At 34.6% G+C, this 12,580-nt stretch overlaps 2 protein-coding genes across 8 annotated transcripts in view; one reads left to right on the top strand and one right to left on the bottom strand.

Annotated features, from left to right (window-relative positions):
- LOC129576886 (muscarinic acetylcholine receptor DM1) overlaps positions 1–6,428 on the top strand; it is a 27,811-nt gene extending 21,383 nt beyond the window's left edge. For 2 of the 5 annotated variants that reach the window (XM_055462926.1, XM_055462928.1), the window contains exons 2-9: positions 1,303–1,680; positions 1,780–2,233; positions 2,321–2,543; positions 2,640–2,776; positions 2,900–2,950; positions 3,124–3,263; positions 3,369–3,606; positions 5,347–6,428. In XM_055462926.1, coding sequence (XP_055318901.1) covers positions 1,303–1,680; positions 1,780–2,233; positions 2,321–2,543; positions 2,640–2,776; positions 2,900–2,950; positions 3,124–3,263; positions 3,369–3,606; positions 5,347–5,791 — 2,066 coding nt within the window. In that variant the 3' untranslated portion in view covers positions 5,792–6,428. The remainder of the gene's footprint in view (positions 1–1,302; positions 1,681–1,779; positions 2,234–2,320; positions 2,544–2,639; positions 2,777–2,899; positions 2,951–3,123; positions 3,264–3,368; positions 3,607–5,346) is intronic. The other 3 variants (XM_055462927.1, XM_055462930.1, XM_055462929.1) reach the window with 3 other exon arrangements.
- The window catches only part of LOC129576887 (uncharacterized), a 9,144-nt gene continuing 828 nt past the window's right edge, over positions 4,265–12,580 (bottom strand). For 2 of the 3 annotated variants that reach the window (XM_055462932.1, XM_055462931.1), the window contains exon 2: positions 4,265–5,054. In XM_055462932.1, the coding sequence (XP_055318907.1) occupies positions 4,298–5,017 (720 nt within the window). In that variant the 5' untranslated portion in view covers positions 5,018–5,054 and the 3' untranslated portion in view covers positions 4,265–4,297. Of the gene's footprint in view, positions 5,306–12,580 lie in introns of those variants that run through there. The other variant, XM_055462933.1, reaches the window with a different exon arrangement.

Below are 12,580 nucleotides of genomic sequence, written 5' to 3'. Positions count from 1 at the left end.
TAAAGAGAAAAAAGAAAAGAAATAATGACAAAAGAAAGAGAAATAAAGAAAAATAGCTCAACGACTAATTATAATGACATTCTTCATCAGCTGAAATGAAATGACTTCTTGAATTATGGGGCTTGGCAACCGAGATAAAAACAGAAATATGTTTGAAATCAAACGAAAATACTCTTGGCAACATCTCTTACATACTCTCTCACTCTCGGCAACCGACCAGATGCTTCGCAATGACATGGCAATGGCTTTCGTTTTGGTTAATTTGAATATTGCATTGCACTTGTTTTATTCTGCATTTTCAAAAGCCTAGAATTACAGTTGATGCAAGTACGTGAGAATTATTAGTTCACAAAAACAGAGGAAGAAGAAGAAGAAAGGAAGTGGAATGGAGAAGTGGAGAAGAGAGCAAGAGCGCGAGTGGCAAAAAAAAACAGTTGAATGATTTGTGCAAAAAAACAGGAAGATGTAAAAATAATGACGTCTAAATCAGTAGTCTTTGTGCTTTTTTCCGTTTCGTCAGCTTTTTCTGTTTGTAAGTAAACGCATTCTTGTGCCAAAGTGGATGACTACTAGGGTTATTTCTATTTTGTAAAGTTGGTTGTTGTTGCCTTTTTTTATTGTTGTTGTTGTTTGTACGTACAAATAAGCACACCATTCTCGTCTATTATTGTTGTATCGTGCTGAGTGTGCATGAGCAGAGAGTGAACGATAGAGATAGAGAAACCGGAGTCGTATGCATTCATTCGCAGCATTAAATGTGCATCCAACTTGTTTGTTTTAATTTGCGTTTCTTTTGCCTTTTTTTCTGCTTATGTTGGATTGCAATCCCTTTGTAAGTTACATTCATGAATGAACGAATTTCATGCAGACGCCTCGTTGTTTCGTTGTGAATTTCTTTTTTTGATGGCTCTTTTTTGAAATCAAAGTGCTCATTTAATGCAAAAATGTGAAATCTAAACTAATATCATATGTTTCAATTTTGTGTACGTATTATTTTCGTACGTTTATATGGCAATGGCACAGAGAAGAAATTTCGAGTGGCATCATTTCTTTCACACATTGTTTGACTCTCAGAATCAGTTTTTTTTTCTCAGCATTTTTTTTGCCCTTTGCATTTTTTACATCCCATTCAAATCTTCTTTTCATTTCACAATTCTCAAACATTCTTTTCCGCATTTCAACTGGAAATTCTTTTTTTTTTCGTTATTCGTATGCAACAGACTAGCACAAAACAGCCGTCCAACGGTTAATGGTTTTCATGTAATCATTTTTGTCCTTTCTCGTTTCTCTTTGCATTTGCAGCGGCTTTGCATTCGACGTCGACAACGATGGAGACGATCTCCTTGATAACAACAGCCAGTACAACCCTAATAACGGAATTTACGGTGAACACAACGCTAATAGGCAGCACATATGCAAGTGATATACAAGTAAAAAATAATGCAACGCTCGATGAACCGCCTGGTCTACGATATTCCATACCACAAACAGTTGTACTCGCTATAATTGCAACGTTGTTAAGTATATTAACGGTGGCGGGCAATGTGATGGTAATGATTTCGTTTAAAATCGACAAACAATTGCAAACGATTAGCAATTATTTCCTCTTTTCGCTGGCAATCGCCGATTTTGCCATTGGCTTAATATCAATGCCATTATTTACGGTTACAACGCTATTAGGTGAGTATCCCCCAGTTTCAGAATAGACCAAGAGTTTTTTTCGATAGAAAAAAGAAATGAAAAAAAAAAATAATTCCTCGAAAATGTTTTTCTCTTCAGGTTATTGGCCATTGGGCCCGTACGTGTGTGATACGTGGTTAGCACTAGACTATCTAGCATCGAATGCATCGGTTCTAAATCTATTAATTATTAGTTTCGATCGATATTTTAGCGTGACACGACCGTTAACGTATCGTGCTAAGCGTACAACGAGTCGTGCTGCAATTATGATCAGCGCCGCATGGGGCATTAGTCTATTACTGTGGCCACCATGGATTTATAGTTGGCCATATATTGAGGGTAAACGTACCGTACCACAATACGAATGCTACATTCAATTCATCGAAACGAATCATTACATTACATTTGGTACGGCGATTGCAGCATTTTATGTGCCTGTTACAGTCATGTGTTTCCTATACTATCGAATTTGGCGCGAAACAAAGAAACGTCAAAAGGATTTACCCAATTTGCAAGCGGGCAAAAAGGATTCATCGAAACGATCAAATTCAAGGTTAGTTCACTTACAATAATCCAATTGTTGATTCCGAAATTTTGAGTTTCTTTTGTTATATTCGCACACCATTTTTCACTTCTCTAGTTGCACGCGATCATTAAAATACAATAACAGTTTTCACCATTGTAGTGATGAAACAACGGCCGTAAATCATTCGGGAATGATTACACAAATCGCTTCGAGCGAATGCGATGCATACAGTTGGCGAAGGCCACGATCTGAATCATCGGCCGATGCAGAAAGCATGTACATGACCAACCCGGTGTTGTCGGATTCGGGATTTGCGCAGCAATCACGGCGCTCGAGCGTAAGTTATTCAATATATTTGCTGTATATAACAATGGGCCATAAAATAAATTATTTTTTTTTTCTTATTTTTTTCTCGATTTTTGCCTCATCACAGACGGCAACGGCTGGCGTACCGCCTGGATCGCAAAAATGCTATGGCGGTATTAAAGAATGGTGCGTTGCTTGGTGGCACTCAGGGCGTGAAGATTCAGATGACTATGGCTACGAAGCTGAGGAGCCATCAGACTTAGGGTATGACCGCTTATTTACCACAGAACAAATGACAGAAAAACAAAACAGTTCATTCCTATAAACAAAAGGCAAACATGGTTATTATCCACAAGCATTTTTTTTTCTTTTCTTTCCCCAAATCAGATACAACACACCCGTTTCAATAGAAACACCTATACAAAGTTCCGTTTCCAGGTAGTACAAACCATTAGTTGATTCCTTTCACACAGTAAAAACAGAAAAAGACACTGAAACATTCATTTCTCATGAATTGTTGTTGAATTCATTCAAATTAATCCGTAACCATTTGACTCAATCAGAATATTCTTTTTTTCTATTCTTCTTTTTTGGACGCATTCGCTCATCAGATGTACATCGTTGAATGTGATTCGGGATCCGTATTCGACAAATCGACCGGGGCTAGTTAGCATTATACCGGATGTATCACCAACTCCTGTTCGGCCACCACTTGCGCCGCTGTCGCAGTTACAGGAGAATGCATTCCCAGGTAAAATCCGCCGACATTTTATTCTACTGCGTCTATTTTATATTTTAAACTTTGCCTTTTCTAAATCATTTTGTTTTGTCTTTCTTCTTCGCACCTGATATTTAGGTCCACGAGACTCACGATCATTACCGTTGAATAATCGCCTTAGTTCGCGATCAGTTAGTCAGGATTCGGTGTACACAATATTGATTCGACTACCTCCGGATGGCGGTAGTGGTGATGAACGGGCACCGTCAATTAAAATGATTCAAGACGACGTACCATTAGCTCTGACGCATCCACCCAGACGGCCACTACCAACGCGAGACTCCGATCTGGGTGATGTGAAGCTCAATCTAGACGGGTAAGTTGAATTGAAAAACTTTCAAAACTTTTTTGTACACCATTTATTTCGGCTTAGTTTTTTTCTTCTCCTTCGTCTTCGAAACAAATACGATCACATTTGAACTTTGCAAAACTGTTTGATTATATTGTATGGCGCAAATAAATGCCGGTCGAAATCAACTGCCAAGTTTTCGTGTGGTGCATACAGATTTGCAATTCAGAAAATGAAAAAAAAAGATGAGAGAAAAAGAGTGCATGCCTTTCATGAAAACTAAACAATTCCCAGCATCAGATTGTGTGAAATGACAATAAATAGCAATAAAATATGTTGAGAAGGAGACATAGAGAAAAGTTTTCGGTCTCAACATGAAAAATAACTTTGCAGAATAGCATAGCTGTGTGTGTGTATTCCGGTGGCTGTTGCCATTTTAACGCAATTTGTTGTGTTCAATGTGCACAGTGCACACACGAACATAAAATGCCGACATTTGTTTTGTTGTGCCCCGAAAACAAAGTGCTCGATTTCTTTTTCCCTATGTTAATCCAAAGTGTGACAAGTGTCAATGTGTATCGGGAACTTTTTCATTTCGTCTCCGCTCTAATAAAGGGTGTTTCAATAAGAGTGTCCGAACTTTAAAATGAAATAAAACACAGAAAATATCCGAATATATCCGAGTTGTTTAATGTAATTTGTAGCCCTATTCATAACATTAATAATGGAAAATGATATCATCCAAATGACCGCCCCGGCTGGGTTTTAGTGACACCATCCGATCGGCCCAATTTTTGATGACATTTTGGCACATTTCGACTGGAACACTGGTGATTTCGTGACGAATGTTGGCCTTTAAATCCTCAATCGTCGACGGATTATTTGCATAAACTTTTCCTTTGATAAAACCCCAAAGAAAGTGATCTAATAGTGTTAAATCGCAAGATCTTGGCCGCCAATTTACAGCACCATTTTTCGATATTACGCGTTTGTCAAACTTTTCGTTCAAAACCTGGATTGTTGGTGGACTTGTGTGTGATGAGGCGCCGTCTTGTTGGAATAGGAGCCCACTGGTTCTCACCCGACGCAATCTCGGCCAGAAATATTCACGAATCATGTGTTGATATCGCTCGGCATTGACATTAACTCGCTGTCCATCTTCGTTCTCAAAAAAGTACGGGCCAATGACACCTCTCGGCCAAAAAGCACACCAAACAGTGCACTTTAGCGGTTTCATTTCAACCTCTTGAATGTGCCGAGGATTTTCCGCGTCCCAAATGCGACAATTCTGCTTGTTAACACAATGCGCCTCGTCGCTGAAGATGATTTTCGAGCCAAAATCAGGATCCGCTTTCAGTTGATCTAGGGTCCAATCCGCAAATTGTCGACGCTTCAAACAGCGCTGCATGGTTAATTTGTTGGACCTTACTGAACACATTTGTCAAATATTTTGAACGCTTGGATGCCCCTGGTCCCTATTGGAAAAATAGAAAGTTCAGACATCCATATTGAAACACCCTTTATACGTAATGGAACAAATTTTATGTGTCCCAATTTGAATATCGATTTAAGAAAATGTTCGCTTTAATACTTTATCACTCAAGAACTTAAAACATGCAACGAAAGATTTCGATTTTTTTTCTGCTTTCATTTTCGATGCACAAAATTCGAAAGGAAATGCATATTAGATCTTATTTCAGTGGTGTTTTCTCTTTTTTCCTGTACATTCTAATTATGTTGTGTGTGTATTTTTGTTGTCGTTTGCAGGGTGAAGCTGAATTCCGGTTTGCCGTTGAATCGAAGGTTGTCACATGCACCGGATATTCGAATTCCATTAAATGCCAAGATTATAACGAAAAATTTGGCCAAACCGCATCCTGTGCCTCGAGCCGCTAAAAAGAAGAAAAAATCTCAAGAAAAGCGACAAGAAACAAAGGCCGCCAAAACACTATCAGCCATTTTACTTAGTTTCATCATAACGTGGACGCCGTACAATATTTTGGTGTTGTTAAAACCGTTGACGGCATGCACAAAATGCATACCACAAGAGCTATGGGATTTCTTTTATGCACTGTGCTACATCAATTCAACCATTAATCCCATGTGCTATGCTCTGTGCAATGCCTCATTTCGTCGTACTTATGTTCGGATATTGACGTGCAAATGGCATACACGAAATCGGGAAGCGATGACACGCGGCGTGTACAACTGAAACAACCAAATGGCAAGTCATGCTTTTTAAAGGACTTTGCAATCAAACTCATAACACAAACCAACAGCAACAGCAACACAAACAAAATATGAAGAGAAAAAATGCACAAGTGTCATATTACGCAAAGCACTGAGTAATATAGAGAGATCAAGTGTGTGTGCTGAACACAATTTGAGACAATGTGAAATATTTTTCACGACAATTTTTAACAAGAATTAATAAAAAAAAGGAAATAATAAAATTTAAAAAAAAAAACCACTCTGAAATCGCACAAACAAATCGTTCAAATAAAATTTTTACAACAAACAAAACAAAAATTGTAAGAGAATTACCAAATAATATGAAAACCATTTATAGATGCGGCGACAAGCGCAAATGGAAATGTTTAACTCTAGACTAGCTTAGAATAATCTAAAAATTTATTAGGTCGCGTCGAATGAAACAATTTTCAACAAGACACACACACATTCTCACATACAAGATTATTTACATGACTACGAATTATTGTGTAGTGAATAAACTATGGTTTTCATAATTGCTGAAATACGAAAATCGAATATATGTCTCAGCCAGGAGCACAAAAACCAAATAAGAAAAAGGAATGTGAGGGCGGAGAGCTTAAAAACACACATACAAATTTAAGGAAAAAAATAATAATGAAAATCAACACCATGTCACTCAATCACACTCACAGCTTAGTGAAATTAGGAAAATAAAGATGGAAACGAAAAATTTGTTCAATGGCTTAGATTTAAAGAAAACAAAAATTGATTAGACAAAATTCCAATTTAAGGACTATTTATTGATGTTACGCAAGTAAGTTATGAAAAGATATGAAAAAAAAAAACAATCGATCAATGTTTCGACAAGACAAGAAAAAAAAACCACACACACAAATGAGAGAGATAGAGAGACAAATGAAATCAAGATATTTCGTTTGAATATACGTAGCAATAACTATATTAGTAAGGGAAAAAACCGCAAAAAAAAACAAACAAACACAATAAACGTTTACGCAAAATACAGATGAAAACCAAACAAAAAATCTACGCGCAATGTTCACATTGAAAGCGACAAGCATATGGATTTGTGAACTGAAGGCGTTATTCGATCAGACAATTCAGCCATAAGAGAAAGCTGAAAATGATGGCAAAGCAAGCTTGTGGTGAAGAGTGCAGTGGAGACAACAACTGTACTCACCCACTCTCATACACACACACACACACACACACTCACAGACACACTTACTCGCGCATTTCAAAAGTGCAAAACTGTATATCCGACAAATGATTGCTTTAATAAATGTTTATTATACACAGAGATGAATTTTTATTAAGTGAATATTAAATATTAAGAGAAAAAAAAAAGTTTATATACACAAACTCACATAAACCAACAGCAACAACAGTAACAAGAAAAAAAAAAACAATGAAAAGAACAGAATATGTAATGGTTATTGAAACAGAGGGAAAGTGGCAAGCGCATCCAAACACTACACAAGAGATGGCCATGTCAAATGGTACAGCTCCATTGATAGCTAAATTTCAAATGATAGCGCATTTTAATTCCGGGAAATTGATAAATCATAGCTAAAGGACGACTGAGCTAGAATAGTATTGAAAACCAAAAGAAGAAAAAAAAATACGAGAAATGCCATGAACCCAGAGATACACAGTACACGGGAAAAAGTGTCGTTGTACAATGTACATACGAACCGTTGCGACAAACAAATTCCCTCAGAATATTTTAGTTTCAAAGTGCAACATGAAATTCTTTTTTATATAGAGTTTACAACAACAACTCCATATGAAAAAAAAAACTTTATGTTGCACTTTAAAACTAAAATATTCTGAGGGAATTTGTTTGTCGCAATGGTTCATACATACAACCATGCCGCAAATCGAAAAATAGAAGAATTATGCTAAACAAACCAACACACATACACACATACACACAACCATTGTACTGTTACGTATCGAATCTGTATAGGGAATATACCTACTGACAAAATAAAAACTAATAAATTTATATTATTGTGGGAACACTATCTTATGTTAAACTCATGTTATTTGATAATTATATTGACAGAATGTAAAATCTGTTATAAAATATTCATAGATAAATGGAGAGCGAGCGAGCGAATGGCCAATATGAAAATAGAGAGCAACGTCAAAATGATTTTTTTTGTATAAGTGAACCAAATGAAGCAAGCGAGAACGAGATCGAGGCGAAAGAGTCAGAATTTTTATTTGGCATACCAAATTGAATTGCCAATCGAATGTTTATATTCCGTGTGGTACTAAAGACGGTTAATGTACAAAGCTTCTTCGTTTTCGGACGATACACAGCAAAATTTCAATGTTGTTTTTCGAATATCGAATTGATTTTTTTTAGGCGGAAATAATGTGGTTTCGAAATTTTCAACGAACGATTCAAAATACGAAGACAAAATAAATAAAAGAAAAAAAGATAAACTCACCTTTTAACCATTCCAAAAAAAAAAAAACAGTAAAAATATATTGATTTGACACATCGATTGCATTCCCACAGAAGAAGAATAGTAAAACTCTGTCAAGCACTTCCATTCGACCTCACTTACCGTAAACGCACAGCACACATTTAGATAATGTTCAATTTTCATAATGTACACAACAATTTCGTGCGCCAAGCAACATACATTTAGGACATTTTTACGATTTGACAACCAACCAAAGATACACAACAATTTAAGGAGAACCAAAAAATCTATGACAACATTAACCGTAGTCCGTTTAACCATATTTCACACGAGCAATGCAAACAACAAAACAAACAAACTCTCTAGTAAAATTTAAAAACGAACTATACCCAAATCTAACAAAAAAAAATATTTACCTTAAAATGGCAATAGGTGTTTTAACATAATTCAAATAATACATAGGTGTTGCTGTATGATAACAGAATGATGAGAAAAAAAGCAGAAAATAAAAACCAAAAACCATTTAGTACTGTATATTTTGTGACAACAACAAAGTATTTACTTACTTTTAAAAGAAGATGTACAACAACAACAAAATATTGAGCAAAAAAAAACACACGTAGTGATGCATTTAAATGAAGAGAGAAAAACGCGTCATGAAAATAATTTGAACAAAATTTTCAAATCACATATTTATGTTTACAAAATGGCATCAATCAAAGACCAGCAAAATGACAAACCATTCACATAATGTCAAGAAAAACTAAATGTAATTGCATTCATTGCGTTTCGATGGGATTGAAAGCATCAGGAATGACAACAACCAACCAAAAATTATGGAAAATAAATTGATTTGATTCAAAAGATTTAGTAACCACAAATGAAAATTCTTTTCTGTTTTATTTCGTTTCAAATTCACTTTTGGTGATGATTTTAATTTTCGTTTTTTCTTTCTTCTGTCTTCTGGTGTGAACAGCTAGGAAAAATTGGAAACGATGTGCTAAAATTGGCCTAATCACAGTGTCACAAATAAAAGCAATGAACTATTCTATGCATGTGTGGCTTCGACACTGATACACGGTCATTCGCACAAAGTAATTTAACTACGAATGCGTAGGCTTAGATTTCTTTCACACAAATCCAAATGAACAAACACATTGTATACATCGATTCTATTTGGCAAAATGTATATAAAATAAATCAAATGATAACACATGAAAATATATTGCAATAATTAAGATGCTAAACGATGGAAATGATCAAATTGTTGTGATTCAATTTAACCCATATTTTGGATTTCAATTTTTATTTCATGTTTTTTTTTTGTTCAGCTTGTCAAATTGTGCATTTTTGCTGAAAGCTTTTCTTCGATCTAGTTCAAATGAATAAATACGTTTCAATTTTGAGCGTTTTTTGAAGCGCAACAATTGTCAGCCCCGCCGAAAAATACATACGAATTCATCCACAATTTGTTTCATTTGAATTGACACACCGGATTATTTTATACGAAAAAATTAGAGTTTGCATCAACTGTTGTTTTTGTTCATTTTTTGATGGTGGTGAACAGGAAAACGTAGCCAAATACTAAATATTAATGATATGAGAAGTTCGTTCACGTAAAATAGATAATAGTCGATCGAAGCCGATTTAGAATTGAAAGAGTAACGAGCGCCGTTAAACAGCTGCCCTAAAACCAATATGAACAATAAAATGACCACTTAAACGACCCAAACGGCCTGTGAACTATTTCGCTTTTCGAACATTTGCAATTTGATTGCAATCGTCGCTATTGGTTTAAATACAAAACACGGTCCCTTGCAATTTACATTTCATCACACACACATACACACATACACACGCGCGCGTGCGCGCGCAGGACACATTCAAATGAAACAACTCACAAAGTGCATGCAATTGAATATTGATGAGAAATATCGTTATCTGCAAAACGCCACCAGCAAAATAAAATTCATTTGTTGTATTTGATAGTCAGTGCTGGGAATCCATTTCTCTAATGAATATTTTCGATAAATTATTTATGCATGAATGGCATGCAATGCTTAGTACCGAAATCGAATGAATTGCAATTGGAAAATGGCGTACAATTGGAATCGGTAATAATTCAATAGAAATATTCCGGTTCAATGGTTTAGTAAATGTTTAAAATTTCATACACAGTTTCAGTAAGGATTTAATTGTTAATGTCACAATCATTTCGATTCGAAATGGAAATAAACAAATATTTTTAAAATAGTATGAATCATTTTCATTTCAATGTGGATGTAATCGAAAACTAACTAAATGTCGTCGTTATCGCCTTTGCCGTTGCCGTCAAAAAAAAAAATTACAAAAAACAAAACAAAACACTTCAACTGAACCAAAACCAAATAAAAAGGAGAAGAAGATGAATGTAGCAAAATACCTTATTGATATCAAATAATGAACTAGAAACATGCATTATGCACCAAACATCCAAACACACATCGGATATTTGATTCGATGAATTTATTTTTTACTTTTTTATCATCAGTTAATCAATATTTTGCCTATAGGCAAATAAAATAATATTTCTTCTTCTTTTTTTCGTTAATTCCGTCTCGCTTTCACTTAAAATATCGAATTAGATAGCGCCAAAAACATGCCAACATCTATAACAATGCCTTTATCTATAGATAAAAGAAAATGAAGCAAATGATTTGTTTGAGATCTTATTAGTTCGCGGTACTGAATGTTTTCCCAAAGCTAAAACTTTGCTCAACAAGAAAAAAAGAAGTAAAAAAACAAACCACACTGTATATCTGTTTGTTTTTCAATTTCGTTTTTTTTTTTGTTGGTAGATTCCTTTTTGTAAGATAAATGATATTACGAATAAGGGGACAACAAATCGAGAAAAAAAAATCGCGAATATATTTTGATCAGAACTCAAATCACTAACTGTAGACAAATTTAAGAATACTTTAAATGTTGTGCATGTATTCCTAGAGAACACAAGAGAAATGAAAATAAAAACCAATATAGTTAAGCCAAAATGTGAATCAAAGTAAAATCTCAAAAGATGCAACTCTCTTCAACTAAAAACCACAATTCCTCATAGTTGTGTTTTTGGCATTTTATTTTTTTCTTCATTTTTTTTTCTTTTCGCACCTGGACTTCAGTTACCTGCAAATACATGATTTTTCAAATGGGAATGAACTGATTACACAAACACACACACAAGCTAGATGATACTAAAAAAAATGAAAATCCGCAACCAAATCAAAATCAAATGAAACCTGCAAATAACATAGTCTAGCTAAGTAACAAGAAATTTAATAAAAAATAGTTCTGGATGGCATTATTTTGGTTTATGTTCCTCCGAAACGGTGTTTTCTTTCCCAAGAAAAAACGGTATGTTGAACCACGTTGCAGTATTTGATTGAATCTAATAGCAAACAATTGTGTGGCAAATATAAAAAAAAATATGTGGGGGTGGCGATGTGATCCGAGTTTTTCGCCGGCTGAAAGAAAAAATTAAAAAATTCGTTTTTAAATTTCTTCAAGCGTTGTGATTACGACGCGCCATATGATCAACAAACATGCGCCATATGATGATAAAAAAATTATTTCGCCAATAATCACATATTTGTTGGAAACTTATTTTTCACGATCTCATCAAAGAAACATTTTCGATGCTAAAATTGTTTATCTAAAGACCAATTTTCCTAATGAACTCTTGTTAGGCATAAAATTTTGTTTTTTTTTGTATGTCAACGTATCCGATTTCCAACTTCAATTCTATTCTTGTGAGTGGTTAAATCCAATATGCGTAGAATATTTTCCTCCTTTAATATCCAATTTTTTTTTGTTGTAAGCAGAAGATTGACGTTCCGACAAAAAAAATATGACACACAATGATTGAGATTGCATCACGGCCGCACACACTCAACATAACGAATATGAATAACACACATGGTGAAAAGTGTGTTGAGAGAGCAATCAGAAAACAAATGTGTGACCGACAAACAGAAGCAAAAAAACCACATGCAAAAACCGTTCGGTTGAGGTCACAAGGATATCGAAAGAAATAGAATTGAAGATAAACTTGTTAATTTCCCTTTTTGTATGTTTTTGTTAACAAAATAAAAATCACATATATATAAAGAAAAATTATAAACCATGATAACATTTAATACACACACAACAACAACAAGAAGAAATAAGAATAAAGTGATTTATAATACTTATTGTATTGAACGAAATTGAATTATATATATGTATGTATATATATAATATATATATATATATATATATATATATATATATAAATGGAAGATTTCTTTTGCAAGAACAAC

The sequence above is a fragment of the Sitodiplosis mosellana genome, unplaced genomic scaffold (genome assembly GCF_009176505.1).
Source record: "Sitodiplosis mosellana isolate CC-2019 unplaced genomic scaffold, AAFC_SMos_1.0 Smas_scaffold_6191, whole genome shotgun sequence".
In the NCBI taxonomy this organism is placed as follows: domain Eukaryota; kingdom Metazoa; phylum Arthropoda; class Insecta; order Diptera; family Cecidomyiidae; genus Sitodiplosis; species Sitodiplosis mosellana.
This window is presented reverse-complemented; position numbering and strand designations above follow the sequence as displayed.